At 46.5% G+C, this 18,209-nt stretch overlaps 1 protein-coding gene across 1 annotated transcript in view; it reads right to left on the bottom strand.

The window, feature by feature from the left end:
• TSNAXIP1 (translin associated factor X interacting protein 1) overlaps positions 1–18,209 on the bottom strand; it is a 265,687-nt gene that overhangs the window by 204,625 nt on the left and 42,853 nt on the right. Inside the window, exon 4 of the mRNA XM_029608818.1 lies at positions 13,044–13,170. Coding sequence (XP_029464678.1) covers positions 13,044–13,170 — 127 coding nt within the window. The remainder of the gene's footprint in view (positions 1–13,043; positions 13,171–18,209) is intronic.

The following is an 18,209-nucleotide window of genomic DNA, read 5'->3' as shown; positions in this document are numbered from 1 at the left end:
TGAATTAGGACACCGTGATTCCTTAAGCTATGTCAAGTTTTAGAGGCTCTATGGCATTACCCAAAAAAATTAAAAGTATAAATTTAATAAATTTTGTATTTAGAGGCCCCTCATAATCTGAGGCCTTATTCTTTAGTTTAGGAAGTTTTTTTCTAAATCCAGCACTATCCATGTGGAAGGATTAGTTAGCTGGTTACTGCTGGTTAAGACCTATTAATTAAACAAAACCTATAAGCTGTGATTTCTCCTCCCTAGCTGCAATCCTGTCTTCTGGCACCTAATAGTTTAAAAAAATTATGGTGCCCTTAGTCATAATCCCCCCTCTTTCCCAGCATGCTATAGTTTTAAAAAAAAGTACCTTTAGCCACAATCCCTTCTCGTGGCATCTGATAGTATGAAAAATAAAACTGTGCTCCTAGCTGCAAGCCCCTTCCAGCACCTGCTAGTTAAAAAAAAAAAAAAGCATACCAGCTGTGATTTTCCCTTCCTCCTGCCACCCAATAGTTTAAAATAAGAGCCATGAGCTGCAAGCCTCCATCTCCCATCTCTTATCTCCCCCATTTCTCTCCTTCCAATCCTCACCCACACACCTCAGAACTTTCCAAACTCACTCCAAGCCAAACCTGCAGAAGGACTCACGCTTCCCTCCTGCCAACTCAGCATTCAGTATAGCTCTGATACTGACACTACTATCACTGTTCTATCACAGCTTTTACTCCCCATGTTCAGGGATAGGATCAGGCTGGGATAAACCAAAACCCTGCCTGATCTGATCAGTGGCATTTCACCTCCCTACATCTCCTTCTGGGCAGAACAAATTGCGATTATCCAAATGTCATCTCTTACTGCTGCAGGGCCAGCTCTTACTGCAAGATCAGTCCACAGCAGCAGGAGATGATGTTCGGATAAACACGACTCTGGCTGCAACCCACTCCAGAACTTGGCAGATTGCTGCGGAGCCTGTTCCATGGCAGCTGAAGAGAGAGGATGCAGTGGCTGCTAGTGGACCCCCATCCCGCTGGTGGCCCAAAAGAAGAAAAGGAAGAGGACGCAGAGGCCATCCCTCTAGTGGCTGAAGGTGAGTGTGTGTGTGTGAGTGTGTGTGTGTGTGTGTGTGTGTGTGAGCGTAGGTGGTGGGCTGGTGACTGCTTGTGTGTGGGGGTGACTGCTTGTGCGTGTGGATGAGTACCTGGATATGGGGGTGAAAGCCAGGCTGTGTGTGTGTGTGGGGGTACACAGGATCTCACCTGGGTAGGTGAGATCCTGTGTATTTGGGGATGAGAGGCTGTATGTATGTGGTGGTTTCGAACCTATGTGTAAATGTAGGTGGTAGTGTATGTGTGACTGCCTGTATGGGGGGAGGGGATGGTAAGAGCCTATGGGTGGGTGACAGCTTGGGTGTGTGTTTGTTGAGTGGGTGAGAGGTTATGTGTGTGTAAGAGGTTGTGTGTCTGGAGGTGGGGTTTGAGAGCCTATGTGTGTATGAGAGTGGGTGACTGGGTGAGAACCTGAGTGTGTGTGTGTGTGTGTGTGTGTGTGGCTGGGTGAGAGCCTGTGTGTGACTGTCAGTGTGTGGGTGTAAATAGAGGGAGGAAGGGAAGAAGACAGATGAAGAAAGAATAAGAGAAAAAAAAGAGATCCTGTAAAAGGAATTGGGAAAAGACCAAGAAAGGGAACGTGGAAAAAAAAAGCCTGGGACCAACTGATTAGAAAAAAGATCAGATAACAAAGGTAAAAAAAAATGTTTTTGTTAGGAGCCTGCCGCGGAGCTAACCCCCGCAAGCAGGCATTGCTCGCCTTGCTGCTTCTTCACCCGACATGGCATGGACGCCGCCGAAGTCGGGCCTTCCAGTGCGGCTGGAGCCACGGACTTGAGTTCTTTTGCGGCCCGGAGGCCGCTCCTGGTATCGTTCTTCACTGCGGCCAGAGCCGCGGACTTGTCTGCCCTTCTGCCTTCTATCATGCGGCTGGAAGCCACCGCTGACGCAGTCACCATCTTCGCGGCAGCAGGCCACATGCCCGGGCTCGATTGGCGGCTGGAGCCGCCACCGGGGCTTCTTGCAGCGGCTGCAGCTGCTGCCGTCTTCGGGGTCTGCGTCCAGGCCCAGCCCTGCTGCCTCGCGACGTCGACGTCTGCAGGACCGCTGTCCACGGTCCTGCACAGCCAGATTCAGCTTCCTGTTCCTAGGCGCGCGGCCGCACCTCTCTTCAGTATTTAAAGGGCCAGCCACAGGAAGTGTTGCTGGCCCCACCTATGGACTGATTTCCTGTTTAGCCCTATAAAAGGGCTGGTCTAGTCATTGTTCCTTGCCTTGCATCGGAGTTACTTCACTCTGGAGGCTCCTGCCTGCCAGAGCTCCGTCAGGTCTTCTTCATGGAGCTCATTATTTTGTCTTCGTGGAGAACACATTTCTCCTATCCTCAGAAACCTACATTGGTTACCAGTTAACTTCAGAATCCTACACAAATCACTCACCTTAATCCACAAAGCCATCCACAATCAACTTCAACTTGACCTCGAAATCCCCCTCAAACTCCATACCTCCAACAGACCGATTAGAGAAATCCACAAAGGAACTTTGCAAGCTCCTCCAACTAAAGCCACGCGACTCACCTCGACCAAAGACCGAGCTTTCTCGACAGCAGGACCAACTATTTGGAATAACATCCCTTCAGACCTTAGGCTGGAACCATGCCTCCCAACATTTAGGAAAAAACTTAAGACATGGCTTTTCCGCCAAGCCTTCTCAGATCCCCCGGATACACACTAGATGACCTAATTCCCTTCATGAGCGATGGAACCTTGTACCTCTAATTTCATTAAGCACTAGCCCGCTTACACTATTGTATTATATTACTAGTTTTCTGCCATCCTAGGCCTCTCTTTCCAGTTGATTAAGCCTCCAAGTTCACCCTCCTTGTTGAATGTAACTTTGCCGCCTCCGTTCATATATTTATTTCTGTTTCAGTTTTTTACCCTGTTCGATGTAAATCGATCTGATATGGTTATTACCATGAAGGTCAGTATAGAAAAGTGTTAAATAAATAAATAAATAAATAAATAAATAAATAAATGTCAAGTCTTTTTGCCTGAGGTCCTCGTCCAGGTATCTTGGTGTTTCATCTCCTGGTGTCTCACCTCCTGGTGTCCTGCCCTTCTTGGTGTTCGCTTCAACGCTCCTGAGCTTTCTGGTCCTGTCAGGCCTTGCTCCCTCGGATGACGTCTTTCCCGAGCGTGGAGTGGCCTGCAGGTGGAATTCGTTCCTGTGCTCCTGAGCCGTCATGTCCTGCCAGCCTTTGTGGTGCTTCGGACGACATCTGGCTCTGTCGTCGGAGTCCCACCTCGACTGGATTCTTCCCTGTGCTCGTCCCGTTCTCCGTGTGGTCCGTGACCAGCCTCCTCGGGCTGTGTAGGGCACGCAGTGGGACAGGGTGGTCCGCGAGCAGCCCATCGGGTCCGCCCGTGAAGGTGGGCTGAGTAGGGCACCCTGAGAGATAGTGCCAATGTTTACCTTCCAGCTTCTCGTCTCGTCTGGACTTCAAGTTCCTCTTCTTGTCCGTGATGTCGTTGCATCAACCCTGGTGTCATGTCTTCAACGACCTTGGTGTCATGTCTTGTTCCAGGCCTCGTCTCTGATGCCGTTGCATCAGCCCTGGTGTCATGTCTAGTTCCAGCCCTCGTCTCTGATGCCGTCCGCATCAGCCTTGGTGTCATGTCTTCAACAGCCCTGGTGTCATGTCTTCAATTGCCTCGTTTGTGATGTCTTCACAATAACCCTGGTGTCATGTCTTCATGTCAAGGCCCATCTGCTCTCGTCCTCAGGCCAGACCTGCTGCTCCATGCCGATCTAAGCGGCAGGTCCGAAAGGGCTCGGAATGGTCGGAGGACCATTCAACTTACAACATCATGTTGTTGGCCTTGGGAGCTTGCAGGCCTGACAGAGGGTAAGACCATCTGCCATGCTGGAACACTCCGTCAACCCTCGGTTCGGTCCTGGATCCGTCTGGGGTCGGGCTGAGGCCCAAGGGCCCACGAAAACACCCCCCTCTCAACAGTTTTGAATTTTTAGTGATAGGCATATGTTATTTTTGAAGGAGTTAATAAACATGTAGATAAAGGTGAACCGGTAGATATAGTGTATTTGGATTTTCAGAAGGCGTTTGACAAAGTTCCTCATGAGAAGCTTCTAGGAAAAGTAAAAAGTCATGGGATAGGTGGCGATGTCCTTTCGTGGATTACAAACTGGCTAAAAGACAGGAAACAGAGAGTAGGATTCAATGGACAATTTTCTCAGTGGAAGGGAGTGGGCAGCCTCAGGGATCTGTACTGGGACCCATACTTTTCAATATATTTATAAATGATCTGGAAAGAAATACGACGAGTGAGGTAATCAAATTTGCAGATGATACAAAATTATTTAGAGTAGTTAAATCACAAGCAGATTGTGATAAATTGCAGGAAGACCTTGTGAGACTAGAAAATTGGGCATCCAAATGGCAGATGAAATTTAATGTGGATAAGTGCAAGGTGATGCATATAGGGAAAAATAGCCCATGCTATAGTTACACAATGTTAGGCTCCATATTAGGAGCTACCACCCAAGAAAGAGATCTAGGCATCATAGTGGATAACGCATTGAAATCGTCGGTTCAGTGTACTGTGGCAGTCAAAAAAGCAAACAGAACGTTGGGAATTATTAGAAAGGGAATGGTGAATAAAACGGAAAATGTCATAATGCCTATCGCTCCATGGTGAGACCACACCTTGAATACTGTGTACAATTCTGGTCGCTGCATCTCAAAAAAGATATAGTTGCGATGAAGAAGGTACAGAGAAGGGTGACCAAAATGATAAAAGGGATGGAACAGCTCCCCTATGAGGAAATACTAAAGAGGTTAGGACTTTTCAGCTTGGAGAAGAGACGGCTGAGGAGGGATATGATATAAGTGTTTAAAATCATGAGAGGTCTAGAACGGATAAATGTGAATCAGTTATTTACTCTTTTGGATAATAGAAGGACTAGGGTGCACTCCATGAAGTTAGCATGTGGCACATTTAAAACTAATCAGAGAAAGTTCTTTTTCACTCAACGCACAATTAGACTCTGGAATTTGTTGTCAGGGGATGTGGTTAGTGCAGTTAGTGTAGCTGGGTTTAAAAAAGGATTGGATAAGTTCTTGGAGGAGAATTCCATTACCTGCTATTAATTAGGTTGACTTAGAAAATAGACACTGCTTTTACTAGCAACAGTAACATGGGATAGACTTAGCTTTTGGGAACTTGCCAGGTTCTTATGGCCTGGATTGGCCACTGTTGGAGACAGGATGCTGGGCTTGGTCTGATCCAGTATAGCATGTTCTTAAATTTATATTTTGTTCTTTGAATGGTGGAATATTGAAGTCTGGTTTCTAGGACTTTCCATTTTATTTTTGTCTGCATGTTTCTGTTTCTAATTTGTTGTCTGTAACTCTGTATAAAGTAAGGGTCTGTCTGTGTTCTGCATATGTAACTGAGGTGCAGTATTTTTGCTGGCATGTAGTTTTTCTGTAGGGCTTTGTTCTCTTAACCCCAGAAAGTGGTGTATTAGTGTTCTAGGGCATGGTATAATATTTGCATTGCTGGCATGTCATAGATAAGGCTGTTGCTGATTGAGTTACTGAGATGAGTATGTGTATCCAAGAGGAGGAGAACTGAGTGAGTGTGCAAGAGCGTGACAGTCTGGGGAGTGAATGAGAGGAATGAGAGTGTGTGTGTATTTGTGAAAATGAGTATGTATGCATGTGAAAGAGTATGAGAATGAATATGCAAGTGTGTTAGTGTGTATGTAAGAAAGTTTGTGTGCATGCTGCTCCAATGTTTCCTCTAAGGATTGGGTTGCTGTGAGCATAAAATTATAGGCTTTTTACATCAAAGAAAGAAGTGCTCACAGATTAATGACATAAAACATTTTTGCTCACTGCAACCCAATCCTTACAGGGAACATTAACTACTACCATACTGGCTGATTTTAAAAGCCCAACTTGCACCAAAGCCGGGAGATATGTGTGTAACTCGGCCCAGCACATGCTGCATGGATTTTAAAAACCGTGCGAGTACGCACGTATCTCCTGGTACGCACACAAATCATAAAGTTGAAAAAAGGGGCAGGACATGGCGGGCCGAGTCTTTAATATGAAGTTTGCATGTGAATATTTATGTGCACAAGCATACGCCAGGGTCCCCTACCACGTAACTTTACTTCTGCTATAGCCAGCATATAATTAATAAAATAAAATAAACTAGGCTAGTCAGTAAGCTTTTAAGGGTTGGGGCTAATAGGGTAAAAGGGAGGCAAGTTAGCTAGGAGATTTAAGAAGTCCTCTCCTTTACTGGGGTGAACTAGAAACGAAATGGGGAAACAGGTAATTGCATCAGCATGTGTACTACTAAAATGCCCCCCACTTACACGATCGAGGCGGCATTTGTGTACATATGCATGCGTTCAGTATAAAGTTGTGCGCACATATATGCAAGTATAGCCAATTTTATAACAGGTACACATATATGTGCATATGTTATAAAATTGCTACGCCCCACATATGGGTCTTAAAATTTACTTCTTAGATTTGTCCTTCCAGTTTTAGTCAATTGGAGAAATTACTTACCTGATAAACCTTAGTATAAACAGATGGACTCAGGAACAGTGGGTTATGCTCCCCTGCCAGCAAATGGAGACGGAGCAAGCTGATGTCACAGTATATATACTCTTGCGGTGATCCCAGCCTGCAGGTATTCTCTTCAAAAGCAACTGTGGACAGACTATCAAAAAACTTGCTTAAAAACATGACTAAAAAACAGTCATCCATAACTGTACTCAACCAACGATAAACACTGAACTCAAGTAAAAAACACCGGTACCCAAAGCTAAGGACAGGGTGAACACTTACCAGTAATTCCTTGGGAACCAGAGTCTCACAGGAGGACCATTGACACCAAGCATTCAGAGGCCGAGGGCAGGAAGCTGAGTCCATCTGTCTACATTAAAGAAAACAAAATTATGAGGTAAGTAATTTCTCCATTTCTTAGCCCTCCTGGCCTTGCACATCCAGATGATAAAACCTGGAAAAAATGTGTAAGGAGGACCACGTCGCAGCTTGGCAGATATCGATGGGAGACAACAGACTAACTTCTACCCATGACAGTGCCTGAGCCCTAGTGGAATGAGCCCTAACCTGAGTAGGTAATGGCTTCTCAGCATTCACATTCGCCGTCGTGACCATCTCCTTAATCCAGTGAGCTATCGTAGCCCGTGAAGATGGTTTGCCCTGCTTCCTTCCACCATGAAGGACAAACGGGCGATCTGTCCACCAGAAAGATTCAGGAACCTCCAGATACCATACTACAAGACTCTTGATATCTAAGGCATGCAGGAGACAATACTCCCCAGCGACTTTGACCCTATCCAAGGAAGGCAACAAAATGGACTGATTCAAAAGAAACTCTGAGACTACCTTAGGCAAGAAGGAAGGAACAATACGCATCTGTAATGCTACAGGAGTCATCTGAAGGAATGGGTCCTGGCAAGACAAGACCTGCAGCTCCGAAATGCAGCGCGCAGAACAAATAGCCACCAGGAACACTGTATTTAAGGTCAATAACCGCAAGGAGAGACTGCATAGCAGTCGAAACATAGGGCCCATCAAAAACTCCAGCACCAAATTAAGACTCCACAAAGGAATGGGCAACCTCAAAGGAGGCTAAAGGTGCTTTACTCCCTTCAAGAAACGGGCCACATCAGAATGGGATGACAAGGAGACATCATTCACCTCGCCCCTGAAGCAGGTAAGAGCCGCAGCCTGATACTTCGAGGAATTAAGGGCCAAATCCTTATTCAACCCAGCCTGCAAAAAATCCAGAATAAGCAGATCTTAACCAAATGAGGAGGAACATTGCGCTCCCCACACCAAGCCTCAAACATTCTCCAAACCCACACTTTTGACAAAGAAGTGAAGAACTGCAAGAGCGGAGTAAGGGGCAATCACCGCAGAAAAATATCCAAGTTTCAACTGGCGAGCCCTCTCAAGGGCCAACCCATAAGACAGAATCGATCCAGATCCTCATGAAGAACCAGCCGCTGCTGCAAGAGATCCATGAGAGGTGGAAGATGAAGTGGAGTTTCTGCTAGAAGCTTCCGTAGATCCGCATACCACGGACATCTGGGCCAATCTGGAGCCACCAGGAGTACTAGCCCCCTGTGGACCTTGATTCTGCGAATGATTCTGCCCACCAAGGGCCACGGAGGAAAGGCATAAAGCAGCTCATCTTCCAGCCAGGACTGAATGAGAGCATCGATGCTCAGGGACCATGGCTCTCTCCTGAAACTGAAGAAGTGAGGAACCTTAACTGTGTGAGTAGTTGCTAGTAGGTCGAGCATCAAGAGGCCCCAGCGATCCACTATCAGCTGAAATGCTTTGGCAGACAACACCCACTCTCCGGGTTCCAGAATGACCCTGCTGAGAAAGTCCACTCGTACGTTGTCTTTTCCGGCGATGTGAGAGGCCAAAATCATCTGTAGATGTACTTCTGCCCATTCCATGAGGGGGTCTATCTCCTGTGATATTTTCTGGCTCTTGATGTCTTCCTGGCGATTGATGTAGCCACCGTCGTCGTGTTGTCTGACTTCATGTGAACCGCTTGACCCTGTATCCTGTGGCTGAACTGTAAGCACGCCAACCTGACCACCCGGGCTTCCAGGCAATTGATGTTCCAGAGGGCTTCTTCAGCCCTCCAACCGCTCTATGCAGCCAGTTCCTGACAATGAGCTCCACAACTTAGGAGACTCGCATCTGTTGTGAGAAACCAAGCAGGTTGGGGAGGACAAGGATAACCCACCCTTTCTCAGATAAGCCTCCTGCAACCACCACTGGAGGCGAGAACAGATGTCCAATGAGACAGCAGTGAACACTGAAGAGAACTCATACGTACCTTGCCCATAGCACCACTTCCAGGATTGCTGCCATCAAACCAAGCACCTGAAATTAGTTCCACACCGTCGGGTGTATCGTGTTAATCAACTGATGCACTAGGGACATCAATTTCTGGATTCGTGCGTCCGGCAGAAAAACCTTGCCCAGTCTCATGTTGAACCGAACACCGAGCTACTCCAACAACTAAGAAAGCTGGAGACTGCTCTTGGCCAGGTTTACCACCTGATTGTGCTCTTGCAGCAAAGACATCAATTTGTTGGTCACCAAGCCGCCCTCTTCCAATGACTTGGCTCGAAACAGTCAGTTGTCCAGGTGTGGGTGCACTAGGATTCCATCTTTTCGCAATGCCACTGCCACGACCACCATAACCTTGGAAAATGTTCTGGGAGTGGTAACCAGACCAAAGGGCAGTGTCCGAAACTGATAATGGCAGCCCAGCACCGCAAAGCGCAGAAAATGTTGGTGCTCCAACTGGATGGGAATATGAAGGTAGGCCTCAGTCAAATCCAGGGAGGTTGGAAACTCTCCCGTTTGCATGGCCATTATCACAGAGCACAATGTTTCCATATGAAAATGAGTCACCTGCAGATGACGGTTGACACCCTTGAGATCCAGGATGGGGCGAAAGGAACCTTCCTTCTTGAGCATAACAAAATAAATGGAATAATGCCCCGTATTTTCCCGAGAAGCAGGTATGGGAACCACAGTCTGCAGTCTGAGGAGTCATAGAAGTATAGACTCTACTGCCTGCTTTTTCTGCGGGGAGTGGCAAGGAGACACCATGAACACGTCCTGAGGAGTGCTGCAAAATGTCAATGCATATTCTTCCCATATCACTTCCAGGACCCATTGATCTGATGTGATCTTGACCCATCTCTGATAAAAGAGAGAAAGGTGGCCCCCTATCTCCTCGTCCCAAAGGTGGGTCAGCAAACCTTCATTGGGAAGCATGGGATGGGCCGGAACTCGAGCCCGCTCTTCTCTTGGACTGTCAAGGACGAAAGGACTGAGACCTACCAAAAGATTGAGGCTTCTGAAATGAGTAGTTCCTGTAGGGACAAAGCGCTGGGAGCCCCTCGTATGACCCCTCATAGAAAAGGGGCACTGCACCTGCTTCTTATCCTCCAGCAATCGGGGAAATGGAGACTCACTCCACTTACTGGCCAGCTTTTCCAACTCACTCCCAAATAAGAGCAAGCCTTTAAAGGGCATTTTCATAAGATTAGCTTTGGACACCGCATCAGCTGACCAATTCCGTAACCACAGCTGACGTCTGTCCACCACCAAAGCCACTCTTCCACTAAAAAAGCAGCAACAGGTTCCATAACTGCTCTGGAATTGACCCCAGAATCATCTACCTCCTGAGATAGAAGCAGACAAGAACAGGCCACAAGAGTGCAACAGGAAGTAATCTGTAAGGTCATTGCCACTGCATCAAAGGCCTGCTTAAGGATAGAGTCAATCCGTCTATCATGCACATCCTTCAAGGCCAGTCCTCCCTCCACGGGAATATTCATTCACTTAGAGACGGCACAAACCAGTGCATCCACCTTGGACAAACGCAAACGCTCTCTCACAGCTGGATCCAGAGGGTAGAGACCCTCCAATGCCCAGCCCTCTTAAAAACTTGCTTCCGGGGCATCCCATTCAAGATCAATCAGCTCCTGAACAGCATTCATAATAGGAAAAAAGCAAGAAGCTTTGCTCAAGGAAATCAAAATGTGATTCTTCTTTTGCTCCAACAAAGTATCCACCTCAGGCATTCCCAGCATTTATTTATTTATTTATTTAAATTCTTTTACTATACCGATACTCAAGACCAGGTCTTATCGTACCGGTTTACAATAGAACAGGGGGAAACCAATTAACATCTAGGTAGAAGGTAAAGTTACATTAAACAGGGAGCGTAAACATGGGAGATGGAAGACAGGACAGATTTTAAACTTTAACAATGGGAGAGTGATAAATATAATCAACAAAAAAACAATATATTAGTGAGACATAAACAGAGATTTATCCTAGGCGATAATTAACATGGTATGTCCAGTGGGAGGAGGAGAGGTAGGGAGGTGAGCGGGGGGGGGGGGGGGGGGGGGTGTTCAGGGCAGGGACAGGGAAACGGGGAGGGGGGGGGGGAGGGATTAGGAAGAGGTCGAAGAGCATCTTCAAGGTCTAGGAAATCAGGACTGGCAGTTCATCTTTATGAAAGAACCGTAACATAGTCTGATATGGTTCCAAACCCGGAGGAATTTCTCCATCTTCCAAGGAACCAGGATCTGCCTCATCGTCTGTGCCATCTGGGTCCCCACCAGGGAAACCTGTGGCGAATTGTGACGTACCTTGGTACTTAACCATAGGAATGGAAATAAGAACATAAGAAATTGCCATGCTGGGTCAGACCAAGGGTCCATCAAGCCCAGCATCCTGTTTCCAACAGAAGCCAAACCAGAACCTGGCAATTACCCAAAGAGGGAGGGGGCCTGATCTGACAGGAATGGGCGAAGCAGAAGCCTGAGCTTGAACAAAGGCCTGTAAACCCTGAAAAAACTTCACCCAAGAAAAAGCAGCCGGAAGGTACTGGAAGGGGCCCAACAGAACTGCCATCTCCTTTGGAGGAGCCAGTCAAGGTAGTACTAAGACCTGGCACAGTTCCAGTCAAAACTGGAACCAGACCATCATCAGAATGGGAAGATCCAGGCTTAGCAAAATCAGAGGAAGACAAATCTCCCTGAGCATCTGCACAACGCTGACAATTGTTGGAGGACAGGACAGATTAAAAAGCCCTAATATGACAGGCAATGCAAAGAGCAAGGCTTGGTTACCAGCACCATCGGCGACTGTAGGAGTGTGTGCAAGCGGCTCCTGCAGAAAAAATTTATGTGCACAAAATTCAGGTGCCAAGGAAAAAAATGCGACAAGGCACACGCACCACATGTGTGCCAAGCCAGAGCGTTGTCACATGCACTAAAAAATTGTGTGTACAAGGGCGTGCGCCGAATGTTAAGTGCACAATGCGTGCGCAGAGTCGACACACTGTACACACCGACATTCTGTAGAGGGCAGTAAGGCACACACAAGAGTGCGTACAAAAACCTCTGCTGTGGCCTACCACACAGAGCACCGACAAAGGCCTAAAGCAGGGCCGCTCAACCAGCCAGGCTGCCCAGGTCCCACAACCCTGACTGGAGCGGAAATGGACGTCGGAACGGCGCATCAAGCATTGAGTCTGAAGGAATTCCTGTAAACCCCTATGACTCTCTCTGTCACTAAAGGTAAAACCCTTTCCTTTTTTTTTAACACTTACCCGAGCTCAGTGCTTACCAGCTGAGTACAGAGATGGTCTCCGGCTGCGGGGGGAGAGAGCTTTAGCCTTCACTGCCGCACTCGGCCTCTACACCCGCTGCCTTTCAGCTGCACAAGCAGCAAAGTCCATGCTGGGAACTGGCTACTGGACCAAGACACACCTATGAGGGACCACTGAAATCACCTCAGGAATAGCTCAAATGGGGGAACCACCTTTAGGTATCACCATAGGAGAGTAGGGCTATTCTTATTGCTCAATTTAGAATTAACCTCTCAAAACAAGGCAATCCCCATAGGGAGATGCACATGCACCATCTGCTGGAGACAGAGAATACTGGAAGACTGGAGTCACTGCGGAAGTATATATACTGTGACGTCAGCTTGCGCCATCTCCATCTGCTGGCAGGGGAGCATAACCCACTGGTTCTGAGTCCATCTGTCTACATGCTAGGAAATGGTGAAATTTGAAAACCTTGCCCTGGGCATTCCCTTATCCGGCCCTTTTTGTCTAGCTAGATCTATGTTCATAGTGATTTAGAGTGCACAGGTTTAGCCAGCCAATAGTAAAGGGGGTGGGGTTTAATTGTAACTGATTAGATTTAGATGCAGTTAAAATATGATTTTACCATGTTAATCTTTTGAATATTGAACCCATTAACATAAACTGTATTTCTTTTTTTTTATTAATCCAGTCTAGCCACTTGGATGGTAAGTCAGCTGTTAAGAAACCTTGTCAAGGGCAGGATAATTCTTCTCAAATTCTGTTAGCAGACCTGTAGTTTCAGCTCCTGAGCATTCTCTTGTGTCAAGTCCAAAGAAAGAAGTTCCTTTTTCAGATAATTTTCCAGCTGCACCAGGTATTGTGGTTTAGAAATGATGCTGGCAGAATATTCCTTATTACTGCAAGAAGAAAGAGAATAATATAAAATAGATAGCATTATATCAAGAAAGGATAACAGCCAATCAGAGCTCAAATTGAGTGGATATGTTTTTCCTTCAATAACAGGTGAATTTTCAAAGAAGTTACGCATGTAAATAAAACATACTATTCATAGCAATTTTCAAAAGCCATTTACCTGTGTTATATGCACTGAAATTTGAATTTTAAAAGCCCATTGTGTGCTGAAATTAGGGGATGCTAAAATATGTTGGGCCAGCGCATGCCAAACGGATTTTAAAAGCTACCCGTATGTGCACAAATGAAAAGTTTACAAAAAAGGGGAGAGGTGGAGGCATAATCTGGCTGGGGCATAGGAATGGGCATTCTGATATTTTAACATGAAATTTGCACATAAATACTTACATGCACTGGCATGTGCTGGGGTCCTCTGCTGCTTAACTTTACTTCTGCTATGGATGACATGTAAGTTAAAAAAAAAAAATCTAGGCAGACCAGTGGACTTTTAAAGGTTGGGGCTAAGAGGGGGGAAGGGAGTCTATTAAACTAGGGGGATTTGGAAGTCATATCCCTTAAATGGGTGAACTGGGAAAACCGGTAATGGCGTCGGCATACGAACCTTTTAAAATCCTCCCCACTTATTTGGTAGAACCAGCATTTGCGTGCACAAGCTCATCCACTTAAAAATGCACGCACATGTGCGCATGGTGAAGCTATTTTATAACATGCATGCATATTGTGATGATCAAGAGGTGTGCCTAAGTCCCTGTGCAAAGAGAAAAAAGCTAGAGGGTTACAGTTTCCTGGTCAAAGTTCCTTTAATTTGGAAAAGAGAGTTTAGGCTGCTCCTAGGACTACATTTCTCAGAAGTCTCCACAAGGCAGTTCCTCCTGGGTAACTCAACGAGTTTGTGGCCAGCTCTCTGGTAGAAGCTGTCTGCCAAGTGAAATAAATAAGGCAACTTTAGTAAGAGGCAAGGGCCCAGGGAGAGTTAGAGGAACAGAGGCAATAGAACACCTGCACCTCCCCAAAGCCAAGCCATGGAGTAGGCCTCTGAGGGAGGAGAGGCAGAACCAGATTTACAACATAAGAACATAAGAAAATGCCATACTGGGTCAGACCAAGGGTCCATCAAGCCCAGCATACTGTTTCCAACAGTGGCCAATCCAGGCCATAAGAACCTGGCAAGTACCCAAAAACTAAGTCTATTCCATGTTACCACTGCTAATGGCAGTGGCTATTCTCTAAGTGAACATAATAGCAGGTAATGGACTTCTCCTACAAGAACTTATCCAATCCTTTTTTAAACACAGCTATACTAACTGCACTAACCACATTCTCTGGCAACAAATTCCAGAGTTTAATTGTGCGTTGAGTAAAAAAGAACTTTCTCCGATTAGTTTTAAACGTGCCCCATGCTAACTTCATGGAGTGCCCCCTAATCTTTCTATTATCCGAAAGAGTAAATAACCGATTCACATCTACCCGTTCTAGACCTCTCATAATTTTAAACATCTCTATCATATCCCCCCTCAGCTGTCTCTTCTCCAAGCTGAAAAGTCCTAACCTCTTTAGTCTTTTCTCATAGGGGAGCTGTTCCATTCCCCTTATCATTTTGGTAGCCCTTCTCTGTACCTTCTCCATCGCAATTATATCTTTTTTGAGATGCGGCGACCAGAATTGTACACAGTATTCAAGGTGCGGTCTCACCATGGAGCGATACAGAGGCATTATGACATTTTCTGTTTTATTCACCATTCCCTTTCTAATAATTCCCAACATTCTGTTTGCTTTTTTGACTGCCACAGCACACTGAACCGACGATGTCAATGTGTTATCCACTATGACGCCTAGATCTCTTTCTTGGGTTGTAGCACCCAATATGGAACCCAACATTGTGTAATTATAGCATGGGTTATTTTTCCCTATATGCATCACCTTGCACTTATCCACATTAAATTTCATCTGCCATTTGGATGCCCAATTTTCCAGTCTCACAAGGTCTTCCTGCAATTTATCACAATCTGCTTGTGATTTAACTACTCTGAACAATTTTGTGTCATCTGCAAATTTGATTATCTCACTCGTCGTATTTCTTTCCAGATCATTTATAAATATATTAAAAAGTAAGGGTCCCAATACAGATCCCTGAGGCACTCCACTGAGAAAATTGTCCATTTAATCCTACTCTCTGTTTCCTGTCTTTTAGCCAGTTTGCAATCCACGAAAGGACATCGCCACCTATCCCATGACTTTTTACTTTTCCTAGAAGCCTCTCATGAGGAACTTTGTCAAATGCCTTCTGAAAATCCAAGTATACTACATCTACCGGTTCACCTTTATCCACATGTTTATTAACTCCTTCAAAAAAGTGAAGCAGATTTGTCAGGCAAGCCTTGCCTTGGGTAAAGCCATGCTGACTTTGTTCCATTAAACCATGTCTTTCTATATGTTCTGTGATTTTGATGTTTAGAACACTTTCCACTATTTTCCCTGGCACTGAAGTCAGGCTAACCGGTCTGTAGTTTCCCGGATCGCCCCTGGAACCCTTTTTAAATATTGGGGTTACATTTGCTATCCTCCAGTCTTCAGGTACAATGGATGATTTTAATGATAGGTTACAAATTTTTACTAATAGGTCTGAAATTTCATTTTTTAGTTCCTTCAGAACTCTGGGGTATATACCATCCGGTCCAGGTGATTTACTACTCTTCAGTTTGTCAATCAGGCCTACCACATCTTCTAGGTTCACCGTGATTTGATTCAGTCCATCTGAATCATTACCCATGAAAACCTTCTCCATTACGGGTACCTCCCCAACATCCTCTTCAGTAAACACTGAAGCAAAGAAATCATTTAATCTTTCCGCGATGGCCTTATCTTCTCTAAGGTCCAACTGACTCCCTCAAAGGCTTTCTGCTTTGGATATATTTAAAAATGTTTTTACTGTGAGTTTTTGCCTCTACAGCCAACTTCTTTTCAAATTCTCTCTTAGACTGTCTTATCCATGTCTTACATTTAACTTGCCAACGTTTATGCTTTATCCTATTTTTTTTGTTGGTTCCTTCTTCCAATTTTTGAATGAAGATCTTTTGGCTAAAATAGCTTCTTTCACCTCCCCTTGTTACGGGCGCGTCCGCCACGCCACTGACGGGCCGAGGGTTTGGAGGGGTTAGGAGGTGGCCATCTCTAGAGGTTAGAGGCGTGAGGAGCGCGGCCGTCTCTAGAGCAGGTGGTGTGAGCCCTTGGGCCACGGCGAGACCTAGGGAGGAGCCCCAAGCCACACCGCGGGAGGTGAGCCGGTGCAGGCATGGTGAGCCAGGCGGGTACTGAAGCAGGGGTTAAGGAGCGGAGTCTGACCCTCAGCCAGACCTGCACACCCATGGCAACCAGCAACGCAATGTTGGTTGATGAACGGTCCTCCGACTGTTCCAAGCCCTTTCAGACCTGCCGCTGGGTAACGGGCAAAGGGCGGCAGGCCGGACAGAGGACGAGGGCAGACAGAGTCCTTAGTACACGGAAGACATCTTAGACGAGGGCTGGTGCAGACATCGTAGACAAGGGCTGGTGCAGAGACATTAGAGACGAGGGCTGGTGCAGAGACATCAGAGACGAGGGCTGGAAAGGGAGACATGGGCACTGTCCCTCAGGGCGCCCTACTCAGCCCACCCGCGGGACTGAGTCACGGACCACCCCGTCCCATACGCGCCCTACACAGCCCAGGAAGGCTGGTCGCGGACCACGTTGAGAGCGGGAGAGCACAGGGAAGATCCAGGCGAGAAGGAACTCCGATGCCGGGACCAATGACATCCGAAGCCCCGTTGGCTGGCAGGAAGGGAAACTCCAGAGCACAGGGACGAATCCCTCCTGTTGGCCACTCCAGGGCCCAACAGGACAGAAGGCTCAGGAGCCAGACGAAGACATAGGGCAGAACATCCGGAACTGGATCAGGAACTGGAACAGGTACAGACATCAGGCAACATCAGGAATAGACATCAAGGCAACTTCAGAGACAGGTCAGGACAGGGAGCCATCAAACCACGGACGACCACGGAGGACCTGGATCAGCAGACAGAACACAGCAATGTGCAACGCCAATCCGAAGGCAAGTAAGAAGTGAAATGAGAGTCCTTTTATACTGCAGGATGTAGGCAACTCCCTGGGAGGAGTTTGCCTGGACCGCCCCTCGCTGGCCCTATAACTGAGGTGGAGAGCTGCGGGCCGGCCCCTAGGGAGAAGGGCGTGGCCGAACCAGGAAGGACAGCTAGGCCTCCCAGGCCCTGGAGCAAATCCTGGATGGTACACAGGCGAGGCCCTGGCTTCGGAGCGGCCTCCGGAAGAGAAGGTGAGATACCTCCTGTAGCGCAGCAACAGGGGGGATTGTAACACCCCTTTTAACCATGCCGGTAATCGTTTTGCCTTCTTTCCACCTTTCTTAATGTGTGGAATACATCTAGACTGTGCTTCTAGAATGGTATTTTTTTTTTTAACAATGGCCACGCCTCTTGGACATTTTTTAATTTTGTAGCTGCTCCTTTCAGTTTTTTTCTAACAATTTTTCTCATTTTATCAAAGTTTCCCTTTTGAAAGTTTAGCACGAGAGCCTTGGATTTGCACACTGTTCCTCTTCCAGTCATTAAATCAAATTTGATCATATTATGATCACTATTGCCAAGCGGCCCCACCACCGTTATCTCTCACCAAGTCCTGTGCTCCACTGAGAATTAGATCTAAAATTGCTCCCTCTTTCGTTGGTTCCTGAACCAATTGCTCCATAAAGCTATCATTTATTCCATCCAGGAATTTTATCTCTCTAGCGTGTCCCGATGATACATTTACCCAGTCAATATTGGGGTAATTGAAGTCTCCCATTATTACTGCACTACCAATTTGGTTAGCTTCCCTAATTTCTCTTACCATTTCACTGTCCGTCTCACCATCATGACCAGGTGGACGGTAGTATACCCCTATCACTATAGTCTTCCCCGACACACAAGGGATTTCTACCCATAAAGATTCAATTTTGTATTTAGTCTCATGC

This window comes from Rhinatrema bivittatum, chromosome 7 (genome assembly GCF_901001135.1).
Source record: "Rhinatrema bivittatum chromosome 7, aRhiBiv1.1, whole genome shotgun sequence".
In the NCBI taxonomy this organism is placed as follows: Eukaryota; Metazoa; Chordata; class Amphibia; order Gymnophiona; family Rhinatrematidae; genus Rhinatrema; species Rhinatrema bivittatum.
Note: the sequence above shows the minus strand (reverse complement) of the source record. Positions and strands in the feature narration are given on the sequence as shown.